At 44.6% G+C, this 27,894-nt stretch overlaps 2 protein-coding genes across 2 annotated transcripts; one reads left to right on the forward strand and one right to left on the reverse strand.

Annotated features, from left to right (window-relative positions):
• Nucleotides 1-83: 83 nt before the first annotated feature.
• Nucleotides 84-27,894, reverse strand: CCDC158 (coiled-coil domain containing 158). Its single transcript, XM_027668204.1, is given in 25 exon segments — nucleotides 84-1,272; nucleotides 13,808-13,897; nucleotides 14,876-14,983; nucleotides 15,790-15,893; nucleotides 16,312-16,518; nucleotides 17,418-17,476; nucleotides 18,337-18,491; nucleotides 20,083-20,202; nucleotides 20,699-20,723; nucleotides 20,725-20,777; nucleotides 21,395-21,553; nucleotides 22,007-22,119; nucleotides 22,241-22,393; nucleotides 23,084-23,189; nucleotides 23,191-23,274; nucleotides 23,698-23,777; nucleotides 23,780-24,173; nucleotides 24,589-24,625; nucleotides 24,627-24,775; nucleotides 25,413-25,517; nucleotides 26,658-26,747; nucleotides 27,080-27,131; nucleotides 27,133-27,396; nucleotides 27,625-27,682; nucleotides 27,882-27,894. Coding segments are annotated over 23 exon segments (2,595 nt in total). The 3' UTR covers nucleotides 84-1,272; nucleotides 13,808-13,897; nucleotides 14,876-14,968.
• STBD1 (starch binding domain 1) lies at nucleotides 10,620-12,261 on the forward strand. The gene is made up of 2 exons (XM_027668219.1): nucleotides 10,620-10,881; nucleotides 10,967-12,261. The coding sequence occupies exons 1-2, from the start codon at nucleotides 10,620-10,622 to the stop codon at nucleotides 11,773-11,775; spliced, it is 1,071 nt and encodes a 356-aa protein (XP_027524020.1). The 3' UTR covers nucleotides 11,776-12,261.

Consider the following 27,894-nt stretch of genomic DNA (forward strand, 5'->3'; position numbering starts at 1 on the left):
TCCAAGGCCAGGGCTGTTGTCCCCAGATCGGAGATAAATACAGGAGTACAGGAATATACAAGACCAGGAATACACAGCAATTCTCTAGTTATGCAGAGCCATTTTTATCACAACTACTTGCCACAGCCATCAGGCATTTCTTTATTCGTGATGTTAAAGAACATCCTGGTTTATCTGAGCACCGAAACCCTGGCAAATCAAAAGAAAGGCAGGAATATTTAAGAAATTCTATCTTAATTGGGAGATATTTTGGTTTTTCAAAGCCTAAATTTAGTTTGCTACTGAAACAGATAAAGGATCCTTGCAGACCACGGGATCACTGAAATTCTTTTTGCTGAACCCTGGCATGAATATTTATATCTCAAGCAAAGATTTCTGCAGAATTTTGGGTTTGCTTAACCCATTATTTCGGTTTATTTTTCTACAAAAAGCTACCCGTGTGATGCATAGAACCACACCCCTTCTCCAAGGAGATTTTCTAGACTCTCAGCGAGAATTTTTTTCTTTTTTTGGCAAATTATTTTACCTTTGGAAACCAAGGAAGTGCTCACTGGCCACGATACATTGGAAACATTCCCGTGAGGAGCGACTCCACCTCTGAAAGTGCAGCACGGGAATGCAGTGGGTGCACTGCTGGCTCAAGGCACAGTCCTGTCTCACAACTGCAGATCCCTGAAACAAGCAGAGGCACATCTTCCCTTTCCAAAATCATGATGATACTGCCAGGAAGAGAGGCAGACAAGGCCCACATTCTGGAAAGTGTGTACATGATGAAACAGTCCTGTCCCATGCACTGGGAATACCTTGAAGAGACATAAAAAGCCAAACTTACTGAGCTTGTCAAGTGGCTTCTTCAGTTTGTGCAACACCAGTTACTCAGCTCCTTCGGGTCTGTGTAGAGAGGGGAAAAGCTTCTCAGGGAAGGAATTGGGAAATCACAGAGCACAGTATCAGACAAATCAGAACAGACCCCAGAAATCCTTAATCCTACTCCTGGGGTTTAGTAACTATCAGACATTTTTCCAGTGAATGTCTTATGTTGGCCACAATAAAGGGTTGGAACAGCACACGGGAGGGGTGGGGTGTTTTTCCTTGTCTCTGTGTGCATCCATGTCATTTCATGAGTCTCTGCTCTTTGACACCCCAGACAGGAATCGTGCTTTTCCTTACTTCAGCATTTGGTGCTACAATCATCTGCCCCTGTTGCCAGACCTGTTCACACCACGTCCGACTGGATCCAGGTCTTGCACTGCTTCCTTTAGGAGCTGTGACCTGAGGGCACACAGACACATGAAACAGAAGTGTAGTTTCATCTCCACACCAAGAATGCAGCTGCAACTAGAAAAGTGCTTTACTTAATAAATGCTCTACCAGTTTCTGTCTTATCTACAATTTGGCTTTCAGAGGCTTTGCTCTTCTGCTTTCCCTGCACAGCTAACACACCTCCTTGTCATCAATGAACTCACACACACTGGGTATGTTTCTAGTACTCCATGCTTAATTAATAAAATAATAACCTAATTATAAGATCCTGATTTCAGCTGAGAGTTGAGACATTTGTGAAAGGTTTCTAAGTAGGTAGAGATCGCATTTCACTGTCTCCAGCTTTAATTTATTCTTCCCACACAGTGCAAATTAAGTGCTGGCAGGAAAGCAGTTCACTATGGGGCAGAGCTACACTGCAATTACCAGGACCATCAGCGACCTTGGAGAGGGCTGGGAGCAAAGCTGGGTCTTGTGTAAGAGCAGCCTTTGCTCTTGGGTTAGAGCTGCCAGATTTGGGACTGTGACAACTCAGGGGACGAGAGATTTGCCTACAGCACTTAATTTTGCTGCTGAGGAAATTAATACTCTTAACTATTACCAGAACAGCAGTAAAAATGTTCTTCCCTCTGACATTTGGGCCTGCTCCACTCTCCTGTTTTTGACTCTCCAGCTAAATAACCACAGTCCTCACGGATTGTAAGACACACACACACAGAGACATACATGTCCTAATTGTGATATAGATCACATAGCACATTTTACAATTGCACACACCCAGAGCCATATTCCTCATCATCTGAGCTACACCACAATTAGCAAGGGCAGCCAGTCACACCCATCAGCTACTTCTGGTCTCATTTGCTGCTCCCCTGACTCACCGGCCGCTTCTGCTCATGGAGCCTCGTGACTCAGGGGTGCCCAACTGTGTGGGGGAATGTCACCAGGGGCTGTGAAACAGGGATCTTGCTGGGAAAGGAAGGCAAGGAAGCTGCAGGACGTGCACTGGGATGAATGGGAGGCTCTGGCAAGCCGGCACTGTCTGGATAACCTACACAAGGTTTGCTCAGGGCCTGGCTTGCAGTGCCAAGCCCAACTAATCAGTAAAGCTCCTGCTGCCAGAGTTTTACTCCCTTAATTCAGGTTTTAGTGGCTGCTATGCAGATTGCAGCAGGAAGAACAGTGTCTTTCAAGTGCTTGATCTCTTAAGTATTGCCCACAGAGACTGACACAACCTCTCCAAACCCTCATTCTTCCATCCAGCCCTGAGGCAGCTCCAGGACCAACCAGGTTTACTTGTCCTGCTCCTGCTGAGCACTACAAACAGCCCTGGACTGCTGGGAACACCCTCTGCACACCAAGGGACAAGCACAAGTGTGGGAGCACCCAGGGAGGAACCAAAAGCACAGCTGATATGTCCCCATGCTGCTCCCAGCACAGGAGAACCTGGCAAAAACAACCCTGGAGAAAGGCAAAACCAGTCGAGGACTGTGTTCCCTCTTTCCTTATAAACCCCCTGCCCCTCATTACTGATTAGAAACAGGAGGCCAACAAAGCCTGAATCCCCATAAAAATGTAACTCTGATCTTACTATAGATACAGAGAGTTATAAGGAGCTGGCAGGTTTCTGGCACAGCTGGCTAACAGGGTCAGGTTAGTCATACAGGTCAGGTACTTTATCAGTCATACACTTTCCCATCAACATAAGACACTGGAGAGCAGAGACTTTACCCTCCAGCCTTGAAAACCTCTCCTGATAACCCTGAACATGCCAGAAATTATAAATAACCTGTCACTCAAACAGAATAAACGGTGCTTGTGTACCTTTTCCTATAGTATGACATGTACGCCTCCTGAAAAAGGGAGGATGACAGTCTAGGACTGTCAGTGGGACTTCAGGGCCCAAATCCCACAGCAGTGGATGAACTCTCTGGCCCCTGACCCAAAGCCTCCCAAAGGAATGGGGCAGAGAGGGAGACCTGTTCCATTTATTTGCCCCATCTGGGACTCAGCCTGACTGAGTTTCAACAACCCACACCTACTTTTAAGTGAACTGTACTAGGAGAGCACATTTAAAATTAGCAAACCAATGGCACACATTTCCCCCTCCTGTGAGTGGTATCCCACATCAATGCCACTCCATGAAGGATGCTCCACTGGGATATGATAGGGCAAGACTCTAGGAGTCTTGTTTTCCTTTTGTTAGCCTATGCTGAACTGCTTATTGATCTGAAAGAGTTCAGGAGCAGATACTGGCACTTTGGATGTCTGCTGCTGCATTAAAGCCTGGATGCACACTGCCTCTCCACACTATTTTATTGAGGAAAAGTGGAGGTCTTGCTCCAGGGATTTTCACAGCCTCTGCTAACTGCATTTGAGAGGCTGCAGACCTACAATCAGAGTCTGCTTTGTTCTGAGCCTGCCTTATGTCACAGCCCGAGATCTTCCCCCCATTCCTGAAACACACACAGGTATTGAAGGCTGCAATTACATGATTTTGCCTGCCTGCATCACATTATGATTTACTCAGACACTGAACTAACTCTGATTAAAATTCTGCAATGTCTCTTTTAGCTTCAGTGGCACCAGAGCAGCACAGCTGAGCTCCTTTGGAGTCTTTCCATCCACAAAGCCCGTGGTCTGTGTCCTTAAAGTGCACCAAACTCATTGGCACAGATGATGGAAGACCAAAAAGGCTCACACTGGGAGTCTCTCCCTGATTCCCAGCGTCTACTGCACTTAAATGCACACTTGGTAGGCCCAGAAATAAGGGCACAATGAGTCATCTTTAATCCCAAGCCCTGCTCCCGGACAGTCGGTGGCAGCCGCTGGCAAACAAACGCTTTGTATGTCAGCCTGGATACAAACAGCTCCTGCCTGCCAGCTCACACAAGGGGGCTGTGTGTGGGACAGCCCTCGGCTCCCAGCCCTGAGGGCATGGCAGGCACCGGTTTCCCTGGAAATGTGCCAGAGGAGGAGGTCTTAAATGACCGAAGCAAGGAGAAGGATGGGGGAAAATGATGTGCAAGGAGTTAAAGCAACGAAGGGGCTCCTTGGGGTCTAATCCCGGGAGGAAGCCCATGGAATCTCCTACCTTAGGATCTGTTCTCGACCTTCTGAGAAGGCAGGCAAACAACCCAGCACCCTGTTGTGATTTCCAGGCCCATGCCTCTTCCAGAATCCAGCTCATCTGTCCCCATTCCTTGTCAGATCCCAGGCTCCAGCTCCAGTGCCACGTTGCACTCGGTTGGGCCTGCCAGCCCCAACTGTGAGTATTTAATATCTTGTGGCCAAAAGCAGAGCCAGGCCCTAGGGGGTAACCACTAACCTGCAGCACAGTCTGCAATACCTTGGATAGCTCAGCTGTGTCTCCAAAGGGAATACTTTGGGGAAGCAAAAAAAAATCCCCCCCTGGTTGGTTCCAGCATGTGACCTGGGTCTCAGGGTGCAGTCACTGCACCGAGTGACATGGCTTGCCCTTTCCCCCATCACCACTGGGTGGGAAAGGACTTCATGCTTTCTCCTGTCATCACATGACCAAGGTACCAGTGACATCCTCTCTCACACATTTAACTCGGGAAAGAGGAACTTGTGGGGACAGTTTCAGAGAAGCACACAGAGATTTGATGACAGCAAGACCATATTTCAAGGCACATGAAGGACTCCTGTTTCTGCCTTATTTATATCCCTGGCTTTTTATTTCAGGGAGGAAAAGTACATAGTATCAGATATGTAATCAAATATGATTAATGATAATGATACGAGATTAATATTTGAATATCAAATATGTGATCAAACTTCCTCAGGTCATGAAGATAAACACTCCCATCAGAGCTTACAGACTTAGAAGAATCCTTTCACAAGAACCCTCAGCCAGGCAAAACAGAAAACAAGGAAAAAAGCTGATTCAGGGAATTTAGAATTTAGTTTTGAATTATATAATGTGATTTATAAAACAAATTCATTGCTTGCTGCTTTCAGTAAAGCAGCATCTAAAATAAGGGGGAATGAACACCCACATTCAGAAACTCTGTAAAGTTTTGGCCTGAGTTATCTGCTGAAAATTAAGAGCATCTTAACCTCCTGAGAATTCTTTTATACGAAGTATAAAAGAATATTCAGCCAGGCTAGGGGGGAGAAAAGTGCCCCTCAAAAGGAAGGAAGCTCACCCAGAGGCCTCTGTGCCTTATCTCTGCTGTACTCCTCCACATGTCCTTGGCCACTTCATTGAGACACACTTCACACAGAGCTCAGCAAAACCCTTGCTCAGAGAGGCAGATTGTTACGCCTGGCACTGGATCCGAGGGAATATTTAAGATGGTGCAAAAGCCATGTTTCCATGAGCCTGCTGGTGACGGGCTCTGAAGTCCCCTTCAGTGAGGACAAAAAGCTTCATTTCACAGGAAAAACAACCAGGAAAAGACATTTGCCTGGAAAGCCTGACAACATGGTTAACATGCTGTGAGGAACAGTGTGGAATAATACCACACTCCACCTGAGCTCCCTCCGGAATGTCCTCCCAGGAATTCTTCCTTCCCAGCAGCTAAAAATGCATTTCTGGTATTTTCTCAGAATTAACTGTTCTCTGTCTCCAGCTTAGAAGATTCTACTCGAGCTTTTACTTGTTTTCTCAGTGCTCTTCAGACTTTGGACTTGGATACATTTCTGTGTTAAAAGTTGCCTGAAAAGAAATATTTGGCTGCCTTTTCTGCTGCATTTTTCCAAGGGCCTGACAACATAAAGAACTGACATGGAAATCAAAGCATAATGTCTCCAGGATGTGAGACAACCATGGGAGTCAGTCAGCGGGATTTTGCTGGAAAATCTTAATTATGATTCAATATCTAAGACCTATGAAGTCTGAAATGACCTTGAGGCACTTTTTACATTTCACAGAATTTAGCCAAATTTATCACACTCTGTTTTATGCCTGGGAGGAGGTGAAAAGCCTTCCCACTCCTGAAAGGGCACATGGAATGTGTACCAGCTAGGGAAAAGGAGAAGGGAGAACAACAAAATAGAAAGTGTGACTTGCACAGAGAGTGACTAATAAACTGAAAAAGCTGGCAAATAAAGGCTCATAGGAAACAAAGCTACGAGGAAAAGGGATGTAGGGTAGGGAAAGCTGTCATTCCTTGATATTACTGTCACAGTACAGAAGTTCAGAGGAAGCACAGGACATGCAGGAAGAGACTGGCCAGGGCAAGCAATAAGCTCTACTTCAAACCCAAGAAAGAATTCCAAGTGAGATTACTATGGGTAAGTAGGAGAGAATGGCATTAGACCATTTGAGTCAGCTAAGCAAGGACAAAATGCATTATAAGATGGAAAAACAGCAGAAAAAACTCTGGATCACAAGCTGTGTCCTTGAAAATCCACAGAAAACCAGTCTGCTTCCTATTCAACTTGCAGATGAGCCCCTGGAAAACGCTACCAAGATGCTGAAGGGCTTCAAATGGATTCAAAGCAATCCTGACATGCTGGACAAAACCTGGAAAACAAGAACAGGGGCGAATGACTACTCCAAGCAGAACTTCTCAGCTGAGCAAGGAGCAAATGAGAAACAACTGGTCAGGCAGGAGTTCAGCAAGGGAAGGATACAGGGATTTTGGTTGATTGTAAATATGAGCAATATCCTGGTTATGCAAAAAAAATAGGAAGCATCTTATCCTGAGGACATCTTATCTTGTCCTTTGTCCTCAGGATAAGATAACCCTCTGTGCTTCTCAGCCTGGGTGAGACCTCTGGGGGTGGCATCTGTGTCCAGGTTTGGTCACTGTTCTTAAAAAATGACACAGTGCCTAAAGAGGACTGCTGAGGTCCCTTTTAGCTGCCTTCCAGATTTTAATGGTTGATAATGGGAAGCAGGTCTGGATCTGGGGTGCCCCCATTACCAACCACTCTTCAAAAAGCTAATAGCACCCGAGAGAAAGCACCTCCCCTCTGTTTGGAAAAAAAAAAGCTTTTCCTGCCAGCCATACTCCTCCTGTGCCACCTGCTGACTGCTGTGCAATGTTGCACAGAGTGTCCCGTGTTCACAGCTGAGATACTCCAAACACTGTGGGAAAGGGATGGGACAGAATGGCACTCGGGGCCACGGTTTCCTCCCGGGGTGCAATGCAGGTCCAAAGTATAGGAATACTTTGCCCTTCCCATTTTTCTGCCTGCTTGGGTGGGGACCCAACAAGAAAGTGTCAAACAACTGGCAGGAAAACCTCCATGACAGCAGTGTCTTGAACCCTAGATTTTAGCCTGGCTCTTAGGGAAGGCTACTTTAGCCTAAGCACTTCCAGTGCCATGACAGCACATCCACGGGGAATAACAGGGCTCCCCAATTTGTATTTCTTACTTACTTACTCACGTTTCCATTTTGTTCTATTGTAAAACTGGAGGAAGCACTGTACACACACAAGGCTTGTTTAAGAGCAGTTCTCTCCACGGGATCAGACAGTGGCCAGGCTCAGAGGTGCTCTCTAAATAGCATCCCCAACTGTCAGAGCCAGGACAGTGGGACATTTCTCAGTCGAGATTCCCTGTCACCACACTAGATGGCACAGCTGACAGGATAACATCCAGAGAGTTCCTCTGGGACAGTGACCGTGGGCCAGCCCTTCCTAACAACAGCCCTGGCTGCAGAGCTGTTTATAGAGCTGTCAGAGTAAATATCTGCCCTCCTGTTTTGGCTCTGAAACGTGAAAAGGCTCCTGATCTTGGGCCAGTCAGCTGGGAATTCTGCAAAGTCACGTGCAGCTTTTCCAAATACAGTCCAGCAACTGCCACCCCACTCACTGAACACACAGTGGTGGCGTTCCCAGAACACTGCTCTCCAAACTAATGCCTCATCAGGAATGACTGCATGAACAAACTAAAGGCTTGAAATAATTAAAAACAGAACTGTATCCCCGAGACTTTGAGAAAGGGTCTCCTCACCCCTTTATTGGCACCTTGTTTGGTTCTGGTGAAAGCTTTAAAAAAACAACCCTAAGATACATTTTGGAGCATTTCTGTTGATCTGCTTTGGAAATTCTCTTAGGAGGCAGAGGTCTCCACGTTCTAGGGGATGTGAGCATTTAATGAATTCCTAGAGAGGAAGGGACCAAAGCCAGGGGTAAGTTACTGCCTGCAACAATCCGTGTGTTTGCTTAAGAACAGGAACTTCAGTCCCTCAGTGACTCTTCTCACTCTCTCCTATCCAGCATCTCTGCTTCTAACACTTCATAAGTGATCAGGAATTCAGGAGTTTCAGCTTTAGTATTCACCATGAACAAAAAAAATTAAAATTAATAAGAAAAAAAATTATAGGCATCAAAAGAGGAGTTCAAAAGCAGACAACTCGGCTGCTGCCTGGACAGGGTATCACTGTTACAGCCATGGCTAAAACTAGTTATGTCCAGCATAAATATGTTTAAGAAAAGATATGTGGGGTTAGCAGCTCCAAGCACTACCTCTTCATCTGTGCTGAGGGCTGGCAGAATGATGCTCTTTTAGTGTAATGCTACAGTGATTAATGGGTTTTGTCTGCTCTGCTGCAGGGAGGTGACTGGGAAGTTTAAATTGCAGTGCACACACAGTACTTACAGAACAGCAGCGTGTGGGTGCCCGAACTGGCAATCCCAGCTGAGCAAGGTGGTGCACAGACACAGAGCAGGGCACTGGCTCTGTTTTGAAGGCTAGAAAAAAGGAATATAAGTAAACTGCAAAAACACCACTTACTACACAGAGTTACAGTATTTAGCACAACTCATTGCAGCCAAGGGTCTGTTTTAAGTAGCAAGGCTGAGCTGCACCTTGAAGCACTGACAGTGGTAAAAGAGAGTACACTCAAACCCACAGCCACAGAGAAAGTGCCCAGGCGGGTCCTGGCTCCTCAGCTCTTCCCTCTCCCGCAGTACTGAGCAGGAGATGTGAGCAGTGCACATTCAGCACATGCCAGGACACATCCCACACGTCCAGGGACCAAAATAGACGTTCTGAGTTACACACCAGCTCAGCACCTCGCTGGGGGAGCACTCTGGAGACACGGTGCCCGAGCTGCCGTGGTAAGCAAAGAAAGGAAAAATATTGAGATCATGAATTCTGTGCATCTGCACAGGCCACCCTCTTCCAGATCAGCCAGGGAACTGCACCACGGAGGCTGCACACTTGTGCTTCTATAAATTCGAGTGACATTTGCTGTCCTGCTAAGCTGAGGCAGCGCTGCTCTAAATGACACTGAAAGATTAAGAAGTTCACACACTGGAAAGAGACTTACTGGGACATCCACTTAGCCATTGTCTTTTCTAATGAGATAGTGCCTTAAATCTCGTCAGTGGGCCTCAGAGATCCAGTCATGGCAACACCTTTGGTCAGATAAAGAGAATGGATTAAAAAAAAAAAAAGGCAGCAATCAGAACTGAGTGGAACTGCCCCCCCCCCCCCAACTCCTTCCCTGGTGTTAATCTCTGGTGTTATAGACATTTTTACAGGTTGTCACTCCAGAACTACCGATTCAAAACACAAAGTCCCAAGCTGCATTTACTGAATTTCTCAGGTTCCTAGTAAGATCTATCTGTATACTCTCTTAATTTTGAAACACAGTTTGACATATCACTTCAAGCATCGTAAAATGAAGGTAAATTAAAATGAACATCAAATATCCTCTGCACTAATGGGCTCTGAAGTCCTGGTAATCCGAAAAGCTTCCTGAGCATAACAGAGAAGCCAGGAGAGCAGGGCAATGTCAAGGAATGCAGTCGTAGTCATTAGAGTATAATGCAGAAGTTACAAGTAGTGAATTCATCTCACTTCTCAGGGATAGCAAGCCTGGATTTTCAAGCATTAAAAGTACCAGCAAAGCAGTCACCCGTGGCACACTCTGTTAGAGCATCTAAGGCCACCAGCACTGCTAGAGTTAAACCTGCTCTAGGTGACCTTGCCTTGGTCTAGATGATCTCCAGAGGTCCTTTCCAACCCTAACAATTCTGTGATTCTGTGAAACTTCATAATCTGCAGTTGCTGTAGCTCCAGTGCTTGCTTTCAGGCAAAAAAACCAGCTAAGAACCTCACGCATTCAGTCCTCACCTTTTACCTGTCAGCTCCCTTCAGTTTTGCATTGGTTTAACTGGCAGCACGGCTAAGTTGTGGAAACCGAGGAAAGAGAAGCGGAAAAAAGGGAGAGAAGGCAGAAAAGGGAGTGTGCACGTGAAGCCTTTCAACTTTTCCCCCCGACTTTCGGAGTTTATCCCGACCCGCCTTTCCCCCGCGCGGCCCCGCCCGCCGCGGCGGCGGCGGCTCCTCCCCGGGGCCGGGGCGCTGTTTAAGGCGCTGCCCGAGGGGGGCGGCCCCGGTCGGGGCCCCTGTCGCTGCAGTGCCCGGCCATGGCCCGCGACCGCGGCCCGCCCGTGGTGCGGCCGCCCGGCGCCGCCGCGCTGCCCGCGGAGCCCCGCGGCTGGGGCTGGCTGGGCGCGGGGCTCTGGCCCGCGGGGCTCCTGCCCGCGCTGCTCGTGGGGCTGCTGGCCGCCGTCCTCGCCTGGTTCTGGTACGGCGGCAGCGACGGCAGAGGCGAGGAGGGCGGAGAGGCGGCGGCGGCGGCCGGCGGAGAGGGGCCCCGGCGGGCGAGCGGGGAGCCGGCGGCCACAGGTACCGCGGAGGGCAGGGGGGGCCTGGGGGGCGCGGCGGCTCCTCCGCTTAACCAGGCCCGTCCTCCCCGAAATGTCTCTTGCAGGGGATGCCGAGGCGAGCGCGGAGCCGGGGCGGCGGGAGGTCGCGGCTGCTGTGCCCGGCGCTCCGAAGGCAGGAGGGGATCTGGCGGCTGGTCCGAGGGAAGAGATCAACCACGTCCCGAGCGGGGGAGTTTCGGGTGAAGCCGGGGAGGTGGAGCGGCTGATCCCGAAGCGGGATGCCACCGGCGCCAGGGAGCATCCAGATGAGACGGCCGGCAGGCAGGTAGGGGAACTGCGAGCTCAGGTGGGACAGGCAAGTGACGGATGGTGCGTGATGAACTTGGCAGGAGCCTCTGAGGATGACTGTAAGGACAGAAGTGAGGAGCAGCCGGGGCAGCCAGCTGAGAGTAGGGACTTGGACCACGAAGAGTGGGAAGTTGTTTCTGAGCACCTGGTCGAGGGGGGGGCCGGCAAGGATGGCAGCATGGAAGACTCCGACAGCAGGGAATGGGAACAAGGAGACTGCTGCGATGGGGACTTGAAAGCCAAGAGGGTTGCAGCCGTGCCCCCCATGTTCCAGAACATCCACGTGGCTTTCCGTGTGCACTACATCACACACTCCGAGGCTCAGCTCATCGGTGTCACCGGGGACCACGAGTGTCTTGGCCAGTGGCACAGCTATGTTCCCCTCAAGTGTGACAAGGATGGCTTCTGGTCCGAGTCCATCAGTCTGCCTGCAGACACCAGACTGGAGTGGAAATTTATCTTGGTGGAGAACGGGAAGGTCAGACGCTGGGAAGAATGCGGTAATAGAACCCTAGTGACTGAACACGAAGATCAAATTGTGCATCAGTGGTGGGGACACCATTAACGGGATGTTGGAAGCTGCTGATCTAGTGGCAAACCTGCCTAGATGAGTCACCGAGCCCCTAAACCTTAGGAGGGGGCTCCCCTTCTTCAGTAGGAGACCCTCTCAAGTGCAGAGCTCCGGAAATCCTGTATGGAACCCAGCTAAACCAACCTGTGAGCAGCAGATCTCTGCCATCCCCTTTAGGAAATCATCTGGCAACCCGAAAAATCAACTGCAAACACATGCTGAAGAGATACAAGGTAGGCTTAGAAGTCATGAGCAGCATTCCAAGCACCTGCCTGTCCAGGTAAATCTGGACCCCGGACTTGAGTTTGTGTTGCTTTGAGTGGGGCTATGGTATGCACGGTGGTACCGACGGCTTGGGCTTGGGAAGCGTGCTGGGAAGTGTGGTTACCAACACTGTAATAGCAACCTAAGTGTTTTCATTTATGTACTGTATTAAGTAAACAATAAACACTTTCGGATTGACAGCCTGTTACCAGCTGACCGGTGACCTGACTCATTGTGGTAACTTGGACCCAAGCGAGCTACTTGACCCGAAATGTAAGTGGCTAGGGAACTGCTGAAAGGTGGCCAGCACTCCTGGGAATAACAAAAGCTGAACCCCAAAATAGTTCATCCACTACCTCCTACTGTCCAGCAATCCTGTCGGCTCGAATGAAAGGCTTGGCAGACAGCTCGTCTCCTGCTGAGGGGAGAGCGAAGGTCAGGCAGGACAGTCTGGGTTTAATGAATTACTTTGTCAGGGGCGGGAGCAGGCCTCACAAAAATCCTGGATAGTTGGGCTGGCTAGGGAATAGGGCTCTGGCCAGAACAGAGTCAGCTGGCATATTCTGCCTACTGAAGAACAATACCACAGTATTGTTAGCAAATACTTACTTAAACTTCTCTTTATTTTTTTAAGACTAGGCTTTTCAGCACAAACACCGAGTTTTCGTTTTCTCAAGTAAAACAACCTCAATTGCATTCTCTGCGCTTGGCTTTTCTAACAATAATCTGAAGTTGACAATATCCCTGATACCCAGAGGTACAGCTGAAACAGAAGCTGATCTTTGAAATCACCCAAGTGCACTGCTGCTGCCTTTTGAGCGTATTTATACACACATTTGAGGCTTGTCTGAGGAGATTAACTATTCTATTAGATTAAGTTATTCACTAGAAAGCCACTTAACCTACACTGGAATAGATTCTCTAACGCAGTGATGAACATGTCAGAGACCAATCCTGAGACGTCTCTCAAATTGAGAGCAACTTATTTTTTTTTTAATTAAACACCCTGTGCTTTGATCCCACAGACAACTCACAGTCCTCACGACTGTATCATCTTCCTGAAAGATCAAGTGAGGTTTCTACAAAGACCTGCACTGAACTTTTGCTACCACCTCTAAATTATTATGCCATTCACATCACAGCTTGCCCAGCAGGGCCTGTGCTATGTAAATTAAATATTATTGGTGTGGTGAAAGAAAGAAGTCTGGATTTCAGTATTTCTGGAAGAGCTGATTAGTATTATCTCCAAGTTCACAGAGGTGTTTTCTCATTATTGAGCAATATATTCACTCAAGCATCAAGGTATATTTAAACAAAGTTGCCTTGCTGCATAAAAATAATGGTGCTGGAACAGCTAATACCTGTCTAATACAATGTCCTGGCTGTGAGACTAGTGCAGCTACATGTGAGAAAAAACTAGTTGTTGTCATTCCTGTGTGGATCTAACAGCCTCAGGAGATCTCCAAGCAAATAATAAACTGTCTCACTCACAGCTTATCAAAGCCTGCAAAACCACAGAGCCCTGACAACAAACTTGTGACAAATCAGACAATTTGATTACTTATAGGTGGAATGCAACCTGCTCCTGCCTGTGAAGTAGTTTGGTGTGCAGATGCTGAATGCTGCAGCTGGGTGCTGTGCAGGCAGCCTAAGGGGACTGGGCATAAACCAGTTCAAAGTCTCCTGCAGAAACCTGCCTGGCAGCTTGTTTGCTTTGCAAAACCCGTGCCCATCCCACATTCTCTCTGGGAGTTAAACTTACTGTTTGGAGTCTCTCCACAGATTAGCCTGGTATTGGGTTTTCTCTCTTAGGGGCTGGCTGTCATCTGGGGTGTCCTCCTGTGCCATCCACCTATGTGACACGGAATAACAAAGTGCTGTTAGGGCTGCAGGCTCCAGGATGTGCAGCTGCTCTGAGAAGCTACAAGCCTGCTGCATCCCCAGGCCAATTTTTTGCCTGCTGCTGGTGGCAGGGAGGAAGCCCAGACCTGTTCCCAACTCTGCTGGGTTCCAGCAAAAGGATGTTAAGCTGCCTTTTTGCTTGGCAGATGTCCCTTCCTTTGCTCTGGCCCTCTGACCTCTCCACCTGCTCCCGGCCCTTGGCACAGGGCTGCAGCTTCTGAAACTCTTTTTAGCTTGGCTCCTTGAACCAAACTGAGACTTGTGACCTTTCCCAACCTGCTGGGGCTCTTATTCTCTACACCTGACCCTCTTCTTAGGACAATTTGGGTAGATTTGTCCAATAGGTATGGCAAGTCCAGACTGTGATACACAAGCCATCTAAAATGATACTTTCATTTTCATTGCAAACGATTCCTAGGAAAGGGGAGATGCCTTTATTAATATTTTGACTAAGCTTGCAACACTGTTACAAAAAGGATCAGAAACAGTGGAAAAATAGTTAGAAAATATAAAAAAAATCAGCTGGATTAAAATACTGTCAACAATAACTGAGGACAGCTTAGGAACAACTCAAACTAATTTCTTCTCCCCATACAAGATTCCAACTAAAACTTGATGAGTCCATTCTCCTTAAAGATGTCATGGTATAGGACGAAATTCAAACTGAAACAGGGAGAATTTAGGGTAGATTTGCAGTAGAAATCTTTCCCTGTGAGGGTGGTGAGGCCCTGGCACAGAGAAGATGTGGCTGCCCCATCCCTGGAAGTGTTCAAGGCCAGGTTTTCTTACTTACTTGAATGTATTTCTACTCCTCTGTACTTCTTGCTCACTTAAAAGTAAAAACTATAAATAAGACTTAAAAAAACTGGAAGAACTTTTATTATTTACCTTTAAAAAATATAATATATTTTAAACACAAGGTACCTACATGAAAGGAATCACTAACATGTACGGCATCTTCACTTCAAGAGCTTTTTCTCCTTTTCCTTGGATTTCTTTGTCTTCACCTCCTGAGTTCTGATCACTGGTGATGTGGCTGAAAATAGCAGCAAGAACAGATTAGCTGAACACCACCTGATGTTCAAAAGATCGAGGCCTGAGGTGCAGGCACCTGAAGCTTCCAAACATCCTCCCACACATTCTGCTGTACTTATCAAACCCTTACAAAAGCAGCTTTAGTTTGCAATTCTTTATGTGAATATAGACAAAACCACTAAGGATATTAATGCATGGCAAGGAATAAAAATGAGAATGCTCACCTTTGACTTAAATAAATAAAAAAATAAATAGATAGATAGATAGATAGATAACTTGATGAGTTTTACCTACATCAGGTCACTTGTATGTCCCTGACACATATGCACTCGATGATGTAGGGGAATGATAACTTCCCAAATCTACACAACAAGACTTAAAAGGGCAAAGGGGAAGCAAGTGGAATATGCAATAATAAAAACTGCCCAGAGAAGAAGTGCCATCTCACTCTGGCATCCTGCCATCTCAGGAGCTCACAGAACACTATGTTTTTGGAGTCAAGGGGATCTTGCATCATCAGCTTGTTAAAAATTTCCCTTAACTGGACATGACAGCCCACGAGGACACCCCTGAGCAGCTGCCACGTTTGACATGTCAAGGATTTTGAAGCTCATTAGAGTTAAGGGGTGCTGTGGAGTTAATCTGATTAATCTCCTAGAAGCAGGATAATGGAGACGTGGTGACTGGTAGTAAAACCTGTGTGTGCTAGTAAAAGATGTGAAAGTGCTTTGGCAGGTACCAAGAAGAGTTTTTGGAGAGTGTGGGTTTCTTCAACAAAATAGGAATATTTTTGGTAAATTCTGGCACCTTGGTTTTTTTTATCTGTAACAATTCCACCAGGTCTTCCAGGCTTTCCATCTTGTTCTGTAGTCTCCTTGGTGTGTGCTCGCTATTTTCCACGGGCTGAGAAGATAGGGAAAAAAATTATTCAACAATAATAATAATAATAATAATAATAATAATAATAATAAGGCCGCTATCAATTATCTAAACATTCCATTTAAATCACAGTTCGTAGAAAATAAAATTTACACCAGTATTTTCAGTCAGACCCAGAACTTTACTAAATGTGTTACAGGAACCAGCACAACTATGCAATTATTGATGTCACGAATTCCTCCAGTTTCATTTATTCCCAAATAAAGCAATTTACCAGGCCTTAAATTTAGTGGTGTGTGGAATTTATCTCCTCTTTGTCTAATACATTAATTAGCTGCTACATTTTGCTCACAATTCATTTATCACAGAATCAAACTCCTTGAAGAGAACTGGGAGAAGGAAAGGCACTGGCAGCCAAGGTGTTGGATCAGGAAATGGGACTGGATGTACCTATTTGGGGGGCTGTGGCTGCACCCTCTGGAGAGCCAGCATTCCTTGTGGATGGTCTGTGTCCTGCTGAGGCACTGGAGCCAAGGTCATCAGGTAGAGCAGTTAACAGCAAGGGCACTGGAGATTTTGCTCTGTCTCTCTCCTCCTGAGAGGCTTTCTTGGGGGAGGATGTGTAACAACGAGCTGCTGAGCAGATGGATGCAATTCCTAGGAGATATCCAAGCAAAGAGCAGTGAGCACACAGCCTGATGGGAATATTACAGCTGCTCACAACCCAAGACTCCCTGTCCTGACTTGGGTCTCATTACAAACTCCCCTTGCTCAACTACTTCTCAAGGCTTCCAAATAAAAAAACCCACTCCTTGAAGCTATTTTGGATGCCAGGAAAAATCCCTGGATGTTGCAGTTGGTTTTGCTAGAAGGCTGACAGTAACTACCCAAGAGATTTCCTTTAATACTCAGGTATATAAAAAGAGTACCCATAGTAGCTGCTCCTCACAATAAACAGAGGGATGCCAGCCTATCTCCAAAGCACAGTGGCTCAAATTTTAATAGAGAACAATAAAATATATCAGTGTCTGCAGGCAGTTTTCACAGAATGGGTAATCTTAGGGTAAAAAACCCAGAAGGTGGCTAAGATTTGTGTCTTCAAACCCTGCTGCTCAAAGCCACATCCTTATATTTCTGTTTAGGTCACTTAAACCCACATCACCACAGCTGAAAAGGTTCTGACCACCCAGTACTTGGAAGGAAATCAACAGCTTCTGCAATGAGCTGATTCCTCTCAAAAGCACATCCATATCCAAAAGCCCAAATGCAGAATTCGAGAGCCTAAATTTAGGCTCCAAGAATATGACAATATTATGCATGCTCATTATGCAAGACTAACATGGAAGTTATCCATTTTGGGTGTGCTGGTACCGGCCTCCCAGGAGATGCTTTGCAACAAGATACAGATTTTGCAATTTTGCACAGTAATGGCAATAGAAACTTTGTAACATGTCCCAAGAAAATACACCGTGTTTGAACTATATTTTTTTTTGTGCTATTCTGTAAAGTTCCACTTTGACATCAATATGACACAAATGCAGCCAGTGAGAACTTACCCAGGGATGTAAAAAGGGCAGGGAAACATCTGGGGACTGAAGATCTGCAGGAAGGATCCCTGAAAGCAAAATTAAGGCAAAACTTGCATTCTGGAAGGATTATGCTAAGTTTTGGCCATGCCAGCCAGGCTCCACAGCGAGGATGTGGAGCTCTCACACGGAATCTCCAGGTCTTATACATGGAAATCAAAAGCAAAGAATGTAAGTAACTTTCAGAGCTCTTTCTTAAGAGAGATGAAAGCAACACCACAGCTTTGTTTTGTAATTCCCAGGAAGCTTTTAGCAACACAAACAAGCTCAGGACTGAGGCTGCCTTAAACAAGCCTTAGAAACTGAATCTCAAATGAGTACTGTAAGAAGCAGGTTACTCAGCTGAGTGAAAGCACTTCTCACTGTCCTAAAATATCCTTTTCCACCATGCTTGCAATAGCAGCCTCTCCAGCTGCAGTTTAGATTTAATCCTAGTCAAAATCCATGAATTCTATTTTTCTTTGTGAAGTATCCTCACGTTCTGGATTAGAAACATGTGTTGTATGTGCTGTATTGATTTTTCAACTTCATGTGTTTGGTAAAAAAAAAATAACTGCCTGCTTCAGCAATGAGAGAAGGGATATTTACATAAGGCAGGACAAGAAGAAAGGAGTTCTAAACCAAAATAAAAGGTAAAACACCAAAAAGCAAGCACTAAAGGCAAATGTTGTAGTCACCTCCTATTTCCCTACCACCTGAAGCATCTGAGGAACCTGGCAAACAAGAGAAGCTTTGGAAGTTTCCAGATTCTCTCAAGCTTATGTGTAAACCAACTTCCTTGCAAAAAGACATCCTATGGTGCTCCTGAGGCATGTGAAGAGCCAGATCCCAGTTTTAGAGGGCACTACAAGTACACAGCACACAGCAGAAATAAAGCTCTTACTCTTACACTGCCTTGCTCGTGGTTGCTAAAGGTGGTTTTCTCCCACCATTGCCACTGAGATCCACAGAGGGAATGTCACTGTCTGAGCCTGTTAATTCTTGAACAATCCTCTTTAGATCCTGCAATGGTTCTTCCTTCAAAATGTCCAGCTTGGAAGGCACCTGAAACAAAACCATTCAGTTATAAAGTATTTACAAAGGCACTCTGATTGTCAGTTCTTAGCTCTACTCATCCACAGGCAAATTTTTACTCTTGTTTTACCCCCTTTAGTTTTCTCCTTTTACCCTGTGACCCCAGGTATTGCTGTACAGGACAGACACAGTGCTGAAGACAGAGAGAGCAGCAGATCAAGGTGTTTTCCTGTAAAAGCTGAGCTGTCTGCAGACAGAAACCCCTTTATTGTCACAGCCACCTCAGAGATGAAGTGCAAGATTATCCTCATTTTACTGATCAACACTTGAGGCAAAGGCCTGGTTCAGAGAATCCTTTCTTTCTGTAAAAACTGGATTTTTCAGACTACTCAGCACTTTGTAAGTTCAAAGCAGTGCTCCCAATGACCTTTGCTCCACCTCGGGATGGAAGTGGCTGCAAACATTTTGCTACCCTATTTTCATTGGGAAAAAAAGGTAATTTTCAATGGGAACACACTGGTTTCAGCAGGGCTTCTGTGGAGAACAAACCCTCAGCTTCACAAGGGGTCAAAGTGATACTGGGTCAGACCAAACCAACCATTCCCACATTCCAGCTGAGGAACCAGACTATCATCCATGTCTGTCTCAAGGGTTGGAGCTGCTTCCTTTTGTACAGTAAGTAATGATGCAGGAACCAAGAAGATTAAAGCAGACTTTAATTCAAGTGCTTCTGCAACCTGTTATGTCCTCACCATGGTACTGCATTAAAAATCACTCCCTTTTCCCTCTTTATCCTGAGAAGCATAAATTGATTAACTCAAAGAAAAGAGAGTGGGAGTCCTGATGCTGCAGGGATTTTGCAGAAGCCACTATCCTTTGTTCCTTGATGTAAATGTTTGCCACCACATCAGAAAGTAAACCAGAAAATACTACTGAAAAATACCTGCACTAACTTGTAGCCTCCTGCAGATTCTGAGGTAAAAATTAAAGAAAACACCTGCTGAAGACACATCAGGTCCCTCCTGGAGATTTTTACAAAAAGCTATATACAAAAACTCCAGAAGATTTTTTTTTTTTTTGAATAAAATGATGTTTTCTGTAACAAAAAATCAGAACACCACAAGAATGAAATTTAAATCTAAATGTAGATGTACAAAACCAAAAGGAAGGACAAAGATGTGGATAAAACTGGTCAAAATCAGTGAAGGCCAGTGTGGAGAAAGATTTAAACATCAATCAGATGATTAAATTTATCAAGAACCATGTAAAAGTCTATTTTCACTGTCAAATATAAGTGATTTACAGCAAGTAGAGTACTAGCAAAGAAAAAGAGTGAAAACCAATGTAAATAGTTTATAAGTTATTGGTGATAGAGATAAAATAAACTCCTACCACAATCTATAGGGTTTTTTAATTGTCTGGTTGGTTTTTACACAAAAAAACTGACCTGAAAGGCCATGACATACAAGAAGTTACAGAAAATGATTTCATCTTTGGTGTTAAGAAATGGCTCTCAGACACTGCGACCTGATGCTCTCCCATTGAGAAATTCCATGATATTTGTACTCTTTGGAACATGCTGGTTTCCTGTGCAGGTTCCCATCCTGAGGCAGGTGCTCACCTGAGGGGCAGGGCTGGCCAGGGAAGGTGGCAGGACAGCAGGGTGCAGGTGGGACAGAGGCACAACATGCTGAAGCTTTCCTGAGGCAGAAGCTGATGAGCAGCCTGGGCCCTGCAGCTCCTGTGGAGAAACAACAGAGCTTCCCCACCTTGGTCATTCTTCCTCTGAAGCACTTTTTGTATTCATTGTTTGAATGTAGCATCTTGTTTCTCCCTCAAAACTAGCAGCTGGGGGGGGTCACTAAAATGAATGATAATTTCTTATAACAAAGGGACTGTTCTCCATGTACTGTTCATTCACAGCAACAGTCTCACTGCAGCCTGGATAGCCCACGGTTATAAATAAGGCAAAAGTAAATAATAACTTTTGAGATGAACAGAGGGTAAGTCAGAGATTGGACCAAATCTATGTTTTCATTGCCCTTATTGTAAATAGCACTTCAAAAACCTGAATTTGTGGACACAGCACGTGCAGCAAGGAGGAATTCCATGTAAAAAAAAGGTTTCAGAGCGCGAACAGTTCAGAGCTGTTCACAATAAACAGAGTGAAACCTGAAGTTCAGACCCAAAGCAAAAGCATTTAATATTAGGACCATGTTTCTCAGGAACACACTCACTTTGACATCCAGAGTGTGCTGCAGCCTCCTGCTCCTGACATAGAATTATGCCCTGACACTCTGCAAATTGCATGGATGCCTGGAAGGGAGCACAGAAAAGCCACAAATTAGTGGTGCTAACTTCCTGTGGGTTACATTCTTCCCTGTTCTCTCAACAAGCTGCACACACAGATCTTGTTATTAAAGGGACATAATCCTGTCAAGGACGGGCCCAGACCTACTGGGCACCTCTGGGATTAGAAAATTCAGCAGTGCTAATGAGGCAAAACTATACTCAAGCTCCTAAAAGGGGTGGCTGAGAACTTGGCTCCCCTCTTTGTTAAGTTATATATACTTTTTCTTCCTTAAAAGGTTTACTGTGAAAAGGGGTGAGACTACCTATACACACAAGAAAGGTATGTTTCCAGTGACAAGCACTTAAAGGAAGATATTTCACACTTGGGAGGAGGTATCATAATTATTTTCTTATTTTTTATTTAAAGCAATTTGAAAATGACACCTTATGCAGAAATGTACATCCTGAAAAGTTACAATCCTAAAAGGGCTCTTCCTTATGGAAAAAAAATAGAGATATCTCTTCAGGTAAGGATCTTCCAGCACATGTGAAAAGAACTTATTAAATATAACCCTTCTCTTCCCAGGTGACAGTAGAGAACATCCAGAAGTGTCCCTGAACTCAAAGTTACCTTGAATTACCTTATCAAGGGCTGTCTCCATCGTAAATAGTCTTTCTTTCAGCTGTTTGTCTTGTGCTCTCAGGATGTCCAGTTCCCCAGCAATCCTGATATTTTCTGCTCTAATACAGCTCAATTTTTCACTTAGTTTACAGTTTTCTTCTCTGAGGTAGTGCTTCTCCTGAATTTAAGATGGGGACAACAAAGCACAAATCAAAAATTTATACTTTATACATATTTGTTTTCTGCACCTTTTTTTAAAATCCTTTCATCTTTGAAAGATCTGAATTAACCCTTTGAGAAGCTCAGTCATTGCATCTTGCAGAAAAATGAGGTTTTGCAACAAGAAGATAGGTCTTGTAAGGAATATAAGGAAAAGTGCAACTTGGTGAAATAACATCTCAGATTTCAGATCCCTTTTGAAACTGGAATTTGAAGCTTCAGTATCCACAGGACCCAAAGCCAGTGAAGAAGTAAACTATAGCTGTTGGTAACTGAATGATTTCTTTGTCACAGAAAACAAGTAAAATTATTTTTGGTCCTTCTTGGGCCAGCTGTGCTTTTGGCCACACATTTCTCCCAAGACAAATTTCCCTAAATCCAGTTAAATGCTTTTACAGGGAGCTCTTCTGACCTCAGCTGCTTTAGCCATTGCCTCTTCCAAGAATTTAATCTTGCTCTGCAGTGCATCTATCTGCCCTCTCTTGGCTGTGATCTGCTTCTGCATTCTCACTGCAACTTCCAGAGCTGTAAAACACAAGGTTAATTCTCCATGAACAACTGTGATTATGACTGTAAAACTTACAAAAGTTCTCTTGTTAACAAAGACAAATGTGTGTGATTTTTGGGAAGTTCAACCCATAGCTACCATTGCCAGCAGATCCCTCCACAGCATTTAGAGCAGTCCTGGCCTCTTTCAGTTCAGCTTGGGCAGATTTCAGCTGCATTTTCAGTCTGTTTGCAGTATCTTGCATCTCCTCAATTTTATCCTGGTAATCCGTGTCCAAATCTTCAAATGCCTCTGGTGAGAGTCAGGAAAGATTGAAATTAAGAGTGACAAAAAAAAAATAAAAAAAAATAATTCTTCTAGACTTAGATTACTGATCTGCTGCCAACTTGTGATAAAAGAAGTGCTTTTGGATATTTTCTGAGGGTACAGGAGTGTGCAGAGAGCAAAGCATGTGACCAGTGGCATCTGGCCAGCTGCAATGCAGATTTAACTGAGAATCTCCGTGAATTTTGGTGGTTGCTTTGGGTCCAGCCAAAAGGTGTATTAGTTGTGAAAATAGTCAAGTTAGAGCAGCAACTTTTAATAATGTTTTAGCACATGTACAACAAAACAAAGTTGCCCTGTAATTTGACCACAGAAGGTTAAAGGGATCCACTACTGCTCTTAAATAACAATCAAGAAACAGAGGTCAAGTTCCCATTCTGTGATTTACTAGATCTGTTTTTTTCATCTCTGGAGCCAGGCAGTTTTAAGTATTTTTGCCCAGGGTACTGAGATGGGTCATAAAGATTGTATTCCCACCCTCCTGTGCCAGAATCCCACGCCATGACACAGCTCCCTGAAGGAACCCGACCATCCCACGCTGGCAGGAAATCTCCTGCTGTACCAGCAGCCATATTTGGATTCAGGGAGCAAGCTGCTCTTTTATTTTTAACACCAGCCCAAATTAGCAGCTGTGGGAGCTGAGCTGGGGCTCCCTACCTGCAAGGCCAGCTAGGTTGCTCCTACCAGCCTGGAGTTCATCCGTGAGCTGATCTTTTCCCTGTTTCACATCCTTAAGTGCCTGGAGCCTCTCTGTGCATGTGTTAAAGCAGCTGAACCTTTTCCAGCTCCAGCTCGCTCAGTCTGGCCTCCACTTCACATATTCTGGCTTCTTTCTCATCCTTTGCAACCTGCTTACATAAGAAACAACAGTATGTGTATTATATATAATTACATAAAATAACCACAGAGATGCGTAGACACCACTGCTTTAAATCTCACTTTGGGGCAAGAAATTAAAACAGAGAGATTACTTGTGTGAAAATTGCTAATGCAGGCAAAAAGGGGGCAACAGAATCGGATGTGATGGTTTTACAGCATGTTACACCTTACCAGGTGTAGGATATGAAAATGATTTCCATCTTGTAGCAGTTCATTCCCAGTGCTCAACTCCCTCCTCATATTGATCATATTGTTCCTCTCTGCCCACTTAGTGCTATTAGGATTCCAGATAGCTTCTCCAAAACCACAGTATCAGCCCATTAAGGTAGAGATTTAAAAACAGAAAACCCATGCTGTGTTAAAGAGACATAAATACAGCACCATTTGCACACCTTGAGCTCTTCTACTTTGAGTTTCCAGTCATTTATTTCTTGTCTAAGCTGGGATTTCTCAACTTCCATTGCTCCAGCAGCCTGCCATGAGCTGGGTCATGTCATCCAACCATTTGCTTTTAGAAGATCTTAATGATCCTTTCCTTCTCCAACACCTGCAGTTTCAGTGTCTCACGCTCTGACTGCACCTTGTGTAAGCAGCCCTCTTCATTCTTTAGCTGCTGGAGCTCCTGCTTCCTGCTGCCAAGCTGGGAATGCAGCTCCTTGAGTTCCTGGCTGGTAACCCCAAGGGCTCTCTCCTTCTCCTGCAGACAGGCTGTCAGATCTGACACTGTTTTCCCAGCAGCCTCCAAGTCCATCTGTTTGGCTGCAAGATCATCTCCAACTTCACGGAGTGTTTCCTTGGTTGCCTCCAGCTGGACACTCAAAGAGGAGATTCTTCCAATGCTTTCATTTTTTTCCTTAATTGCAGCCATCTGAAGAATAACAATACCAGGATCAACCAAGAGATTTGGTTATTTCTACCTTTAGAATGTCCTGTAGTTCATCTTTACTCGTAATGGAAAGCAGGTTATCTAATTACAGCTCATTTTTGAGGGGCTGAAGTCTGGAGAAAAGGGGAATGAAAGTCAAGTGAGCGTCTAGGAATCATCTTTGTCAGAAGGAATTCTGACATGGCACTGGGTTATAGACACAAACTTCACTATATTTTCATTAAATATCCCATGAAGTAAAGCACCACAGAGGCCCTTAATTTACTAACCACTCTTGCAGACATGCTTACTACCCAGAATAACACCTTCAACAGCTTGTTTGATATGTCTGGCAGCACCAAACTTACTGGAAGTTTACAGAATGTCCTTCTGGAGGTTTGTAGCCAAAATCACCAACCTGGCACTCCATTTGTCTGAGACACTCCATCCTCATTTCCTTCCATGCTCTGCAGCTGCTGGTTTTTGTTGTCCAGCTGTCTCCTGAGCTGGTCCACAGTGATGCTGTTGTCTGTGTTCTGATCCCAAAATCGCTTGTTCTGTCCTTTTCCCAGGCTTAGTTCTATCTCTTTTTTATGAAGTTTAACCTATGAGAAATCAAAGTCATCTCCCTGCTAAACACATTTAGGATTATTTTGGTCTCTTAACATTGGCAGCATTCAGTGGCCCAGTTACACACTGGAATAGGAACTGCTGCAGGGGTTTCCACTTGGCAGAAGGAGAAAGGTTGGCTAAACAAGTCTAACATCTCCTCCACTTTTCCTTTCAAATTTATGTATTTCCTTTTAAGTGCATACATTGCTGCTGTAATTATTTTGAAGCATGTAACACCTCAATGCTGAAGTCTTTCATGTCATTTGTATCTATCCCCAAATCAGTATAAGCCACAAAAGGAAAGAAAATGATGCCGTGTCGACACCAAATGCAAACCAGCAAAGCACTAACTGGGAGGTTAAAGTGAAGGTTGCTCAGCATCTTTAATGTGATTTACATAGGATTCTGTGATTTCTGAATTTAGGACAAAGTTAATCTTAATTCTGGATGTCCTGCATCGCTAATGGAAAAGGCCTCTGGGCCTTTCACAGCTAATTCAAATTTCTAGTTAAAAATAATCCTCAAACCTAATTAAAGGGGGGAAAAAAGCAAGATGCAAACATGAACACTAGCAGTAAGGACAGGCTTTTAGAAAGCAAGATTTCTTTCAGTACTATCACTTGTTTTTACCAACAATTGATGAATCTGGTCCCTCAGATTTCCAGATCCTTGGCCACATTGATCCTGTTCTGTGTGAGCTGCTGTCTCAGAACGAGCAAGGTACAACTCTTTGACCTAGAAAAAGACAAATATTCATTAAGAATTATCTTAATGTATTCTATTTTAAGCAGTACACTGGATTTATTCTAGTTTTCTGTTAGGTTCTACTTGAAACAAGTCCAAACATCTCTTTTTGGCTCAGCAGAGTTATTCCCTGAGTGCAATCAGAATTGTGTTGTCTTCTTTTAGTGATTAAGCTCAATGTCATTTCAGAGTTAGTTATGATTCTGGAGAGTAATTTGGCTTCCACCTCGATCCACAGCTCCTCAGAAATTCCTTACCTACACCATAAGCCCTTAATGGAATGGGCAAAGCAGCACTTTAAAAAAAAAAAAAAAAAAAGACCTTTTTCCACAGAGAGATATTCCTTCACTATGAGTGAAGCAGCAAGTGGAAGGTATGAGCAGCATAACCCTTCTCCCAAATTAAGGCTGCTCCTAACATTTTGTACACTATAATAAAAAAAACCAGACTGAATGATCTCTCCCCACCAGGGTTTGGGTGCTATTTGCAAGCTGCAGGCACTGTCAGCTTTACCAGCCAGTGCTGCCACCTCCTGCTCATGCTCACTTCTTAGCTGCTCCCTCCTCTTCCAAAAAGATAATACTGGTTACTAATTTTCATCTTGGCAAACAGTAACTTCTTTCAGTACTTGGCAATGTAATAATTTTGATATTCTGTTATTAAGTATTGACTGTTATTTTGAAGAGGCTACTGTATAACTCCTGTGGAGAGCAGGGCAAATTTGGACTTCTCAAACAAGGAAGGACAAAGCTCTAAGTGCTCTGTCAGCCAGAAAAAAAAAAGCCAATTTAATCACCAAAATTATTATTTTTAATCTTTTATTTAAACAGTGGAACTGCTGTTCCAACAAATTCTACACAGCCAACTAAGTTACCAATCACACTTAGAAAAGTAAGGTGTAGAGATTCTTCAAAAATAGTATTTTTGAGGCACTAAATAAACCAGGAAATTGTCAGCATGGAAGGAAAAAGCAGCAGAAAGTCACGAGCAAATAAATATCTGGATGGAGCAATTATTAAAACAAAAACATTGCTTGCTACCCCCTAGTCACCCCACCCCATCATCATCATCAAGGAATTATCTGTGGAACTTGTGAAAAAACTTCTATTTATGTTCTGTGAATAAAAAAACAGAGAATGGGTACCTAATTCGATGTTGCTGAAGCAGAGGTTCTTTTTGGGTCTGTGAACCTTTTTTCAGAGACTGAAGTTCTTCTTCCACCTGTTGTGAACAGATGACAGTGCAAACCCCTAAAGAAAAGGCAGTGTGAACAACAGCTTGTAAAGTGTAATGTGCTTCCTTTGTCTTCCACCCTGAGCTGTGAAAAGGGGCACACACAGGATAAATGCCAGCAATAAGCCCAATTTCCCGTTGGGATCAGTGCTGGAGCACCAGAACCTGTCACCTGAACTGCAAAGTGGCATTTGCACCTCTTTATGCCATAATCCTTTCCTTAGGCCAGGTTAGGAGGGAACTCGTGGAATTCTCAAAAATATTTCCTAAAAACCAAAAAACTGAGTTTTGGGAGGAAAATCAGCACTTCCTTCACATACCAGGACAACCTTTTCTTTGAGGTATGACACCTCTGAGTCTAAATCTCTCAGTTGCTGTGCTCAGCCTGTGGAGAACCAGGCTGGTAATATTCCCATGCTCACAGAGTTTCCTGCCTCTGCTGTCTTTGTAGTCCATTAGGATGCCCTGTAATTCCAGAATTACTTCCTTGTGGCCATGGACCATCTTTTTCAGATGCTCAGTTGGGCTCTCAGCCTCCCTCAGCATCTCCTCCTGCAGCTGGTTGGCAGCTTGCAGCTCTCAAATAGCATTTTTCAGCTGTAATTTTTCATTCTCTTGGCTCTGCAATTCTTTTTGTCTGAAGTTGGAAAGCAAAATTAAATAAATTAGAAAGCAGGATTCACATGGATTTTTATCCTAATAGGTACAGCACTTCTGTTGATTAACTGCTGTTTTTTACAAGTAAATAATAAGCTGTTTTTTAAACCAAGATGCTACAGTCTTATTCCTGAAGGGAAGTTTCTCCCTGTGTGCTTCTCAAAGCCCAGACACTCTCCATAATACAAATCTGCCTTGGCCTTCATACCTGGTATCCAGAAGGGCATCCCTTTCCAACTGCACTTCCATCAGTTTGCTCTGCAGGACTTAAAAGGATTTTCTGTTGCTCGGGTAGCTCAGTGGTCTAAAGGAGAAAAAAAACCCAACAAATTAAAATATTCAATACATAACCAAAAAAAAAAAAAAGAGGTTGCTCAAACAGGACCCTTCTAAATTACATAACAGTCTGCAATGTTTACAGGAAAATACTCCCAAAATTTGTTCTGCAATCTGTTTAATGCTTACCCACACTGGGCAT

The sequence above is a fragment of the Corapipo altera genome, unplaced genomic scaffold (assembly GCF_003945725.1).
Source record: "Corapipo altera isolate COAL_440 unplaced genomic scaffold, ASM394572v1 214, whole genome shotgun sequence".
NCBI classification, from domain to species: Eukaryota; Metazoa; Chordata; class Aves; order Passeriformes; family Pipridae; genus Corapipo; species Corapipo altera.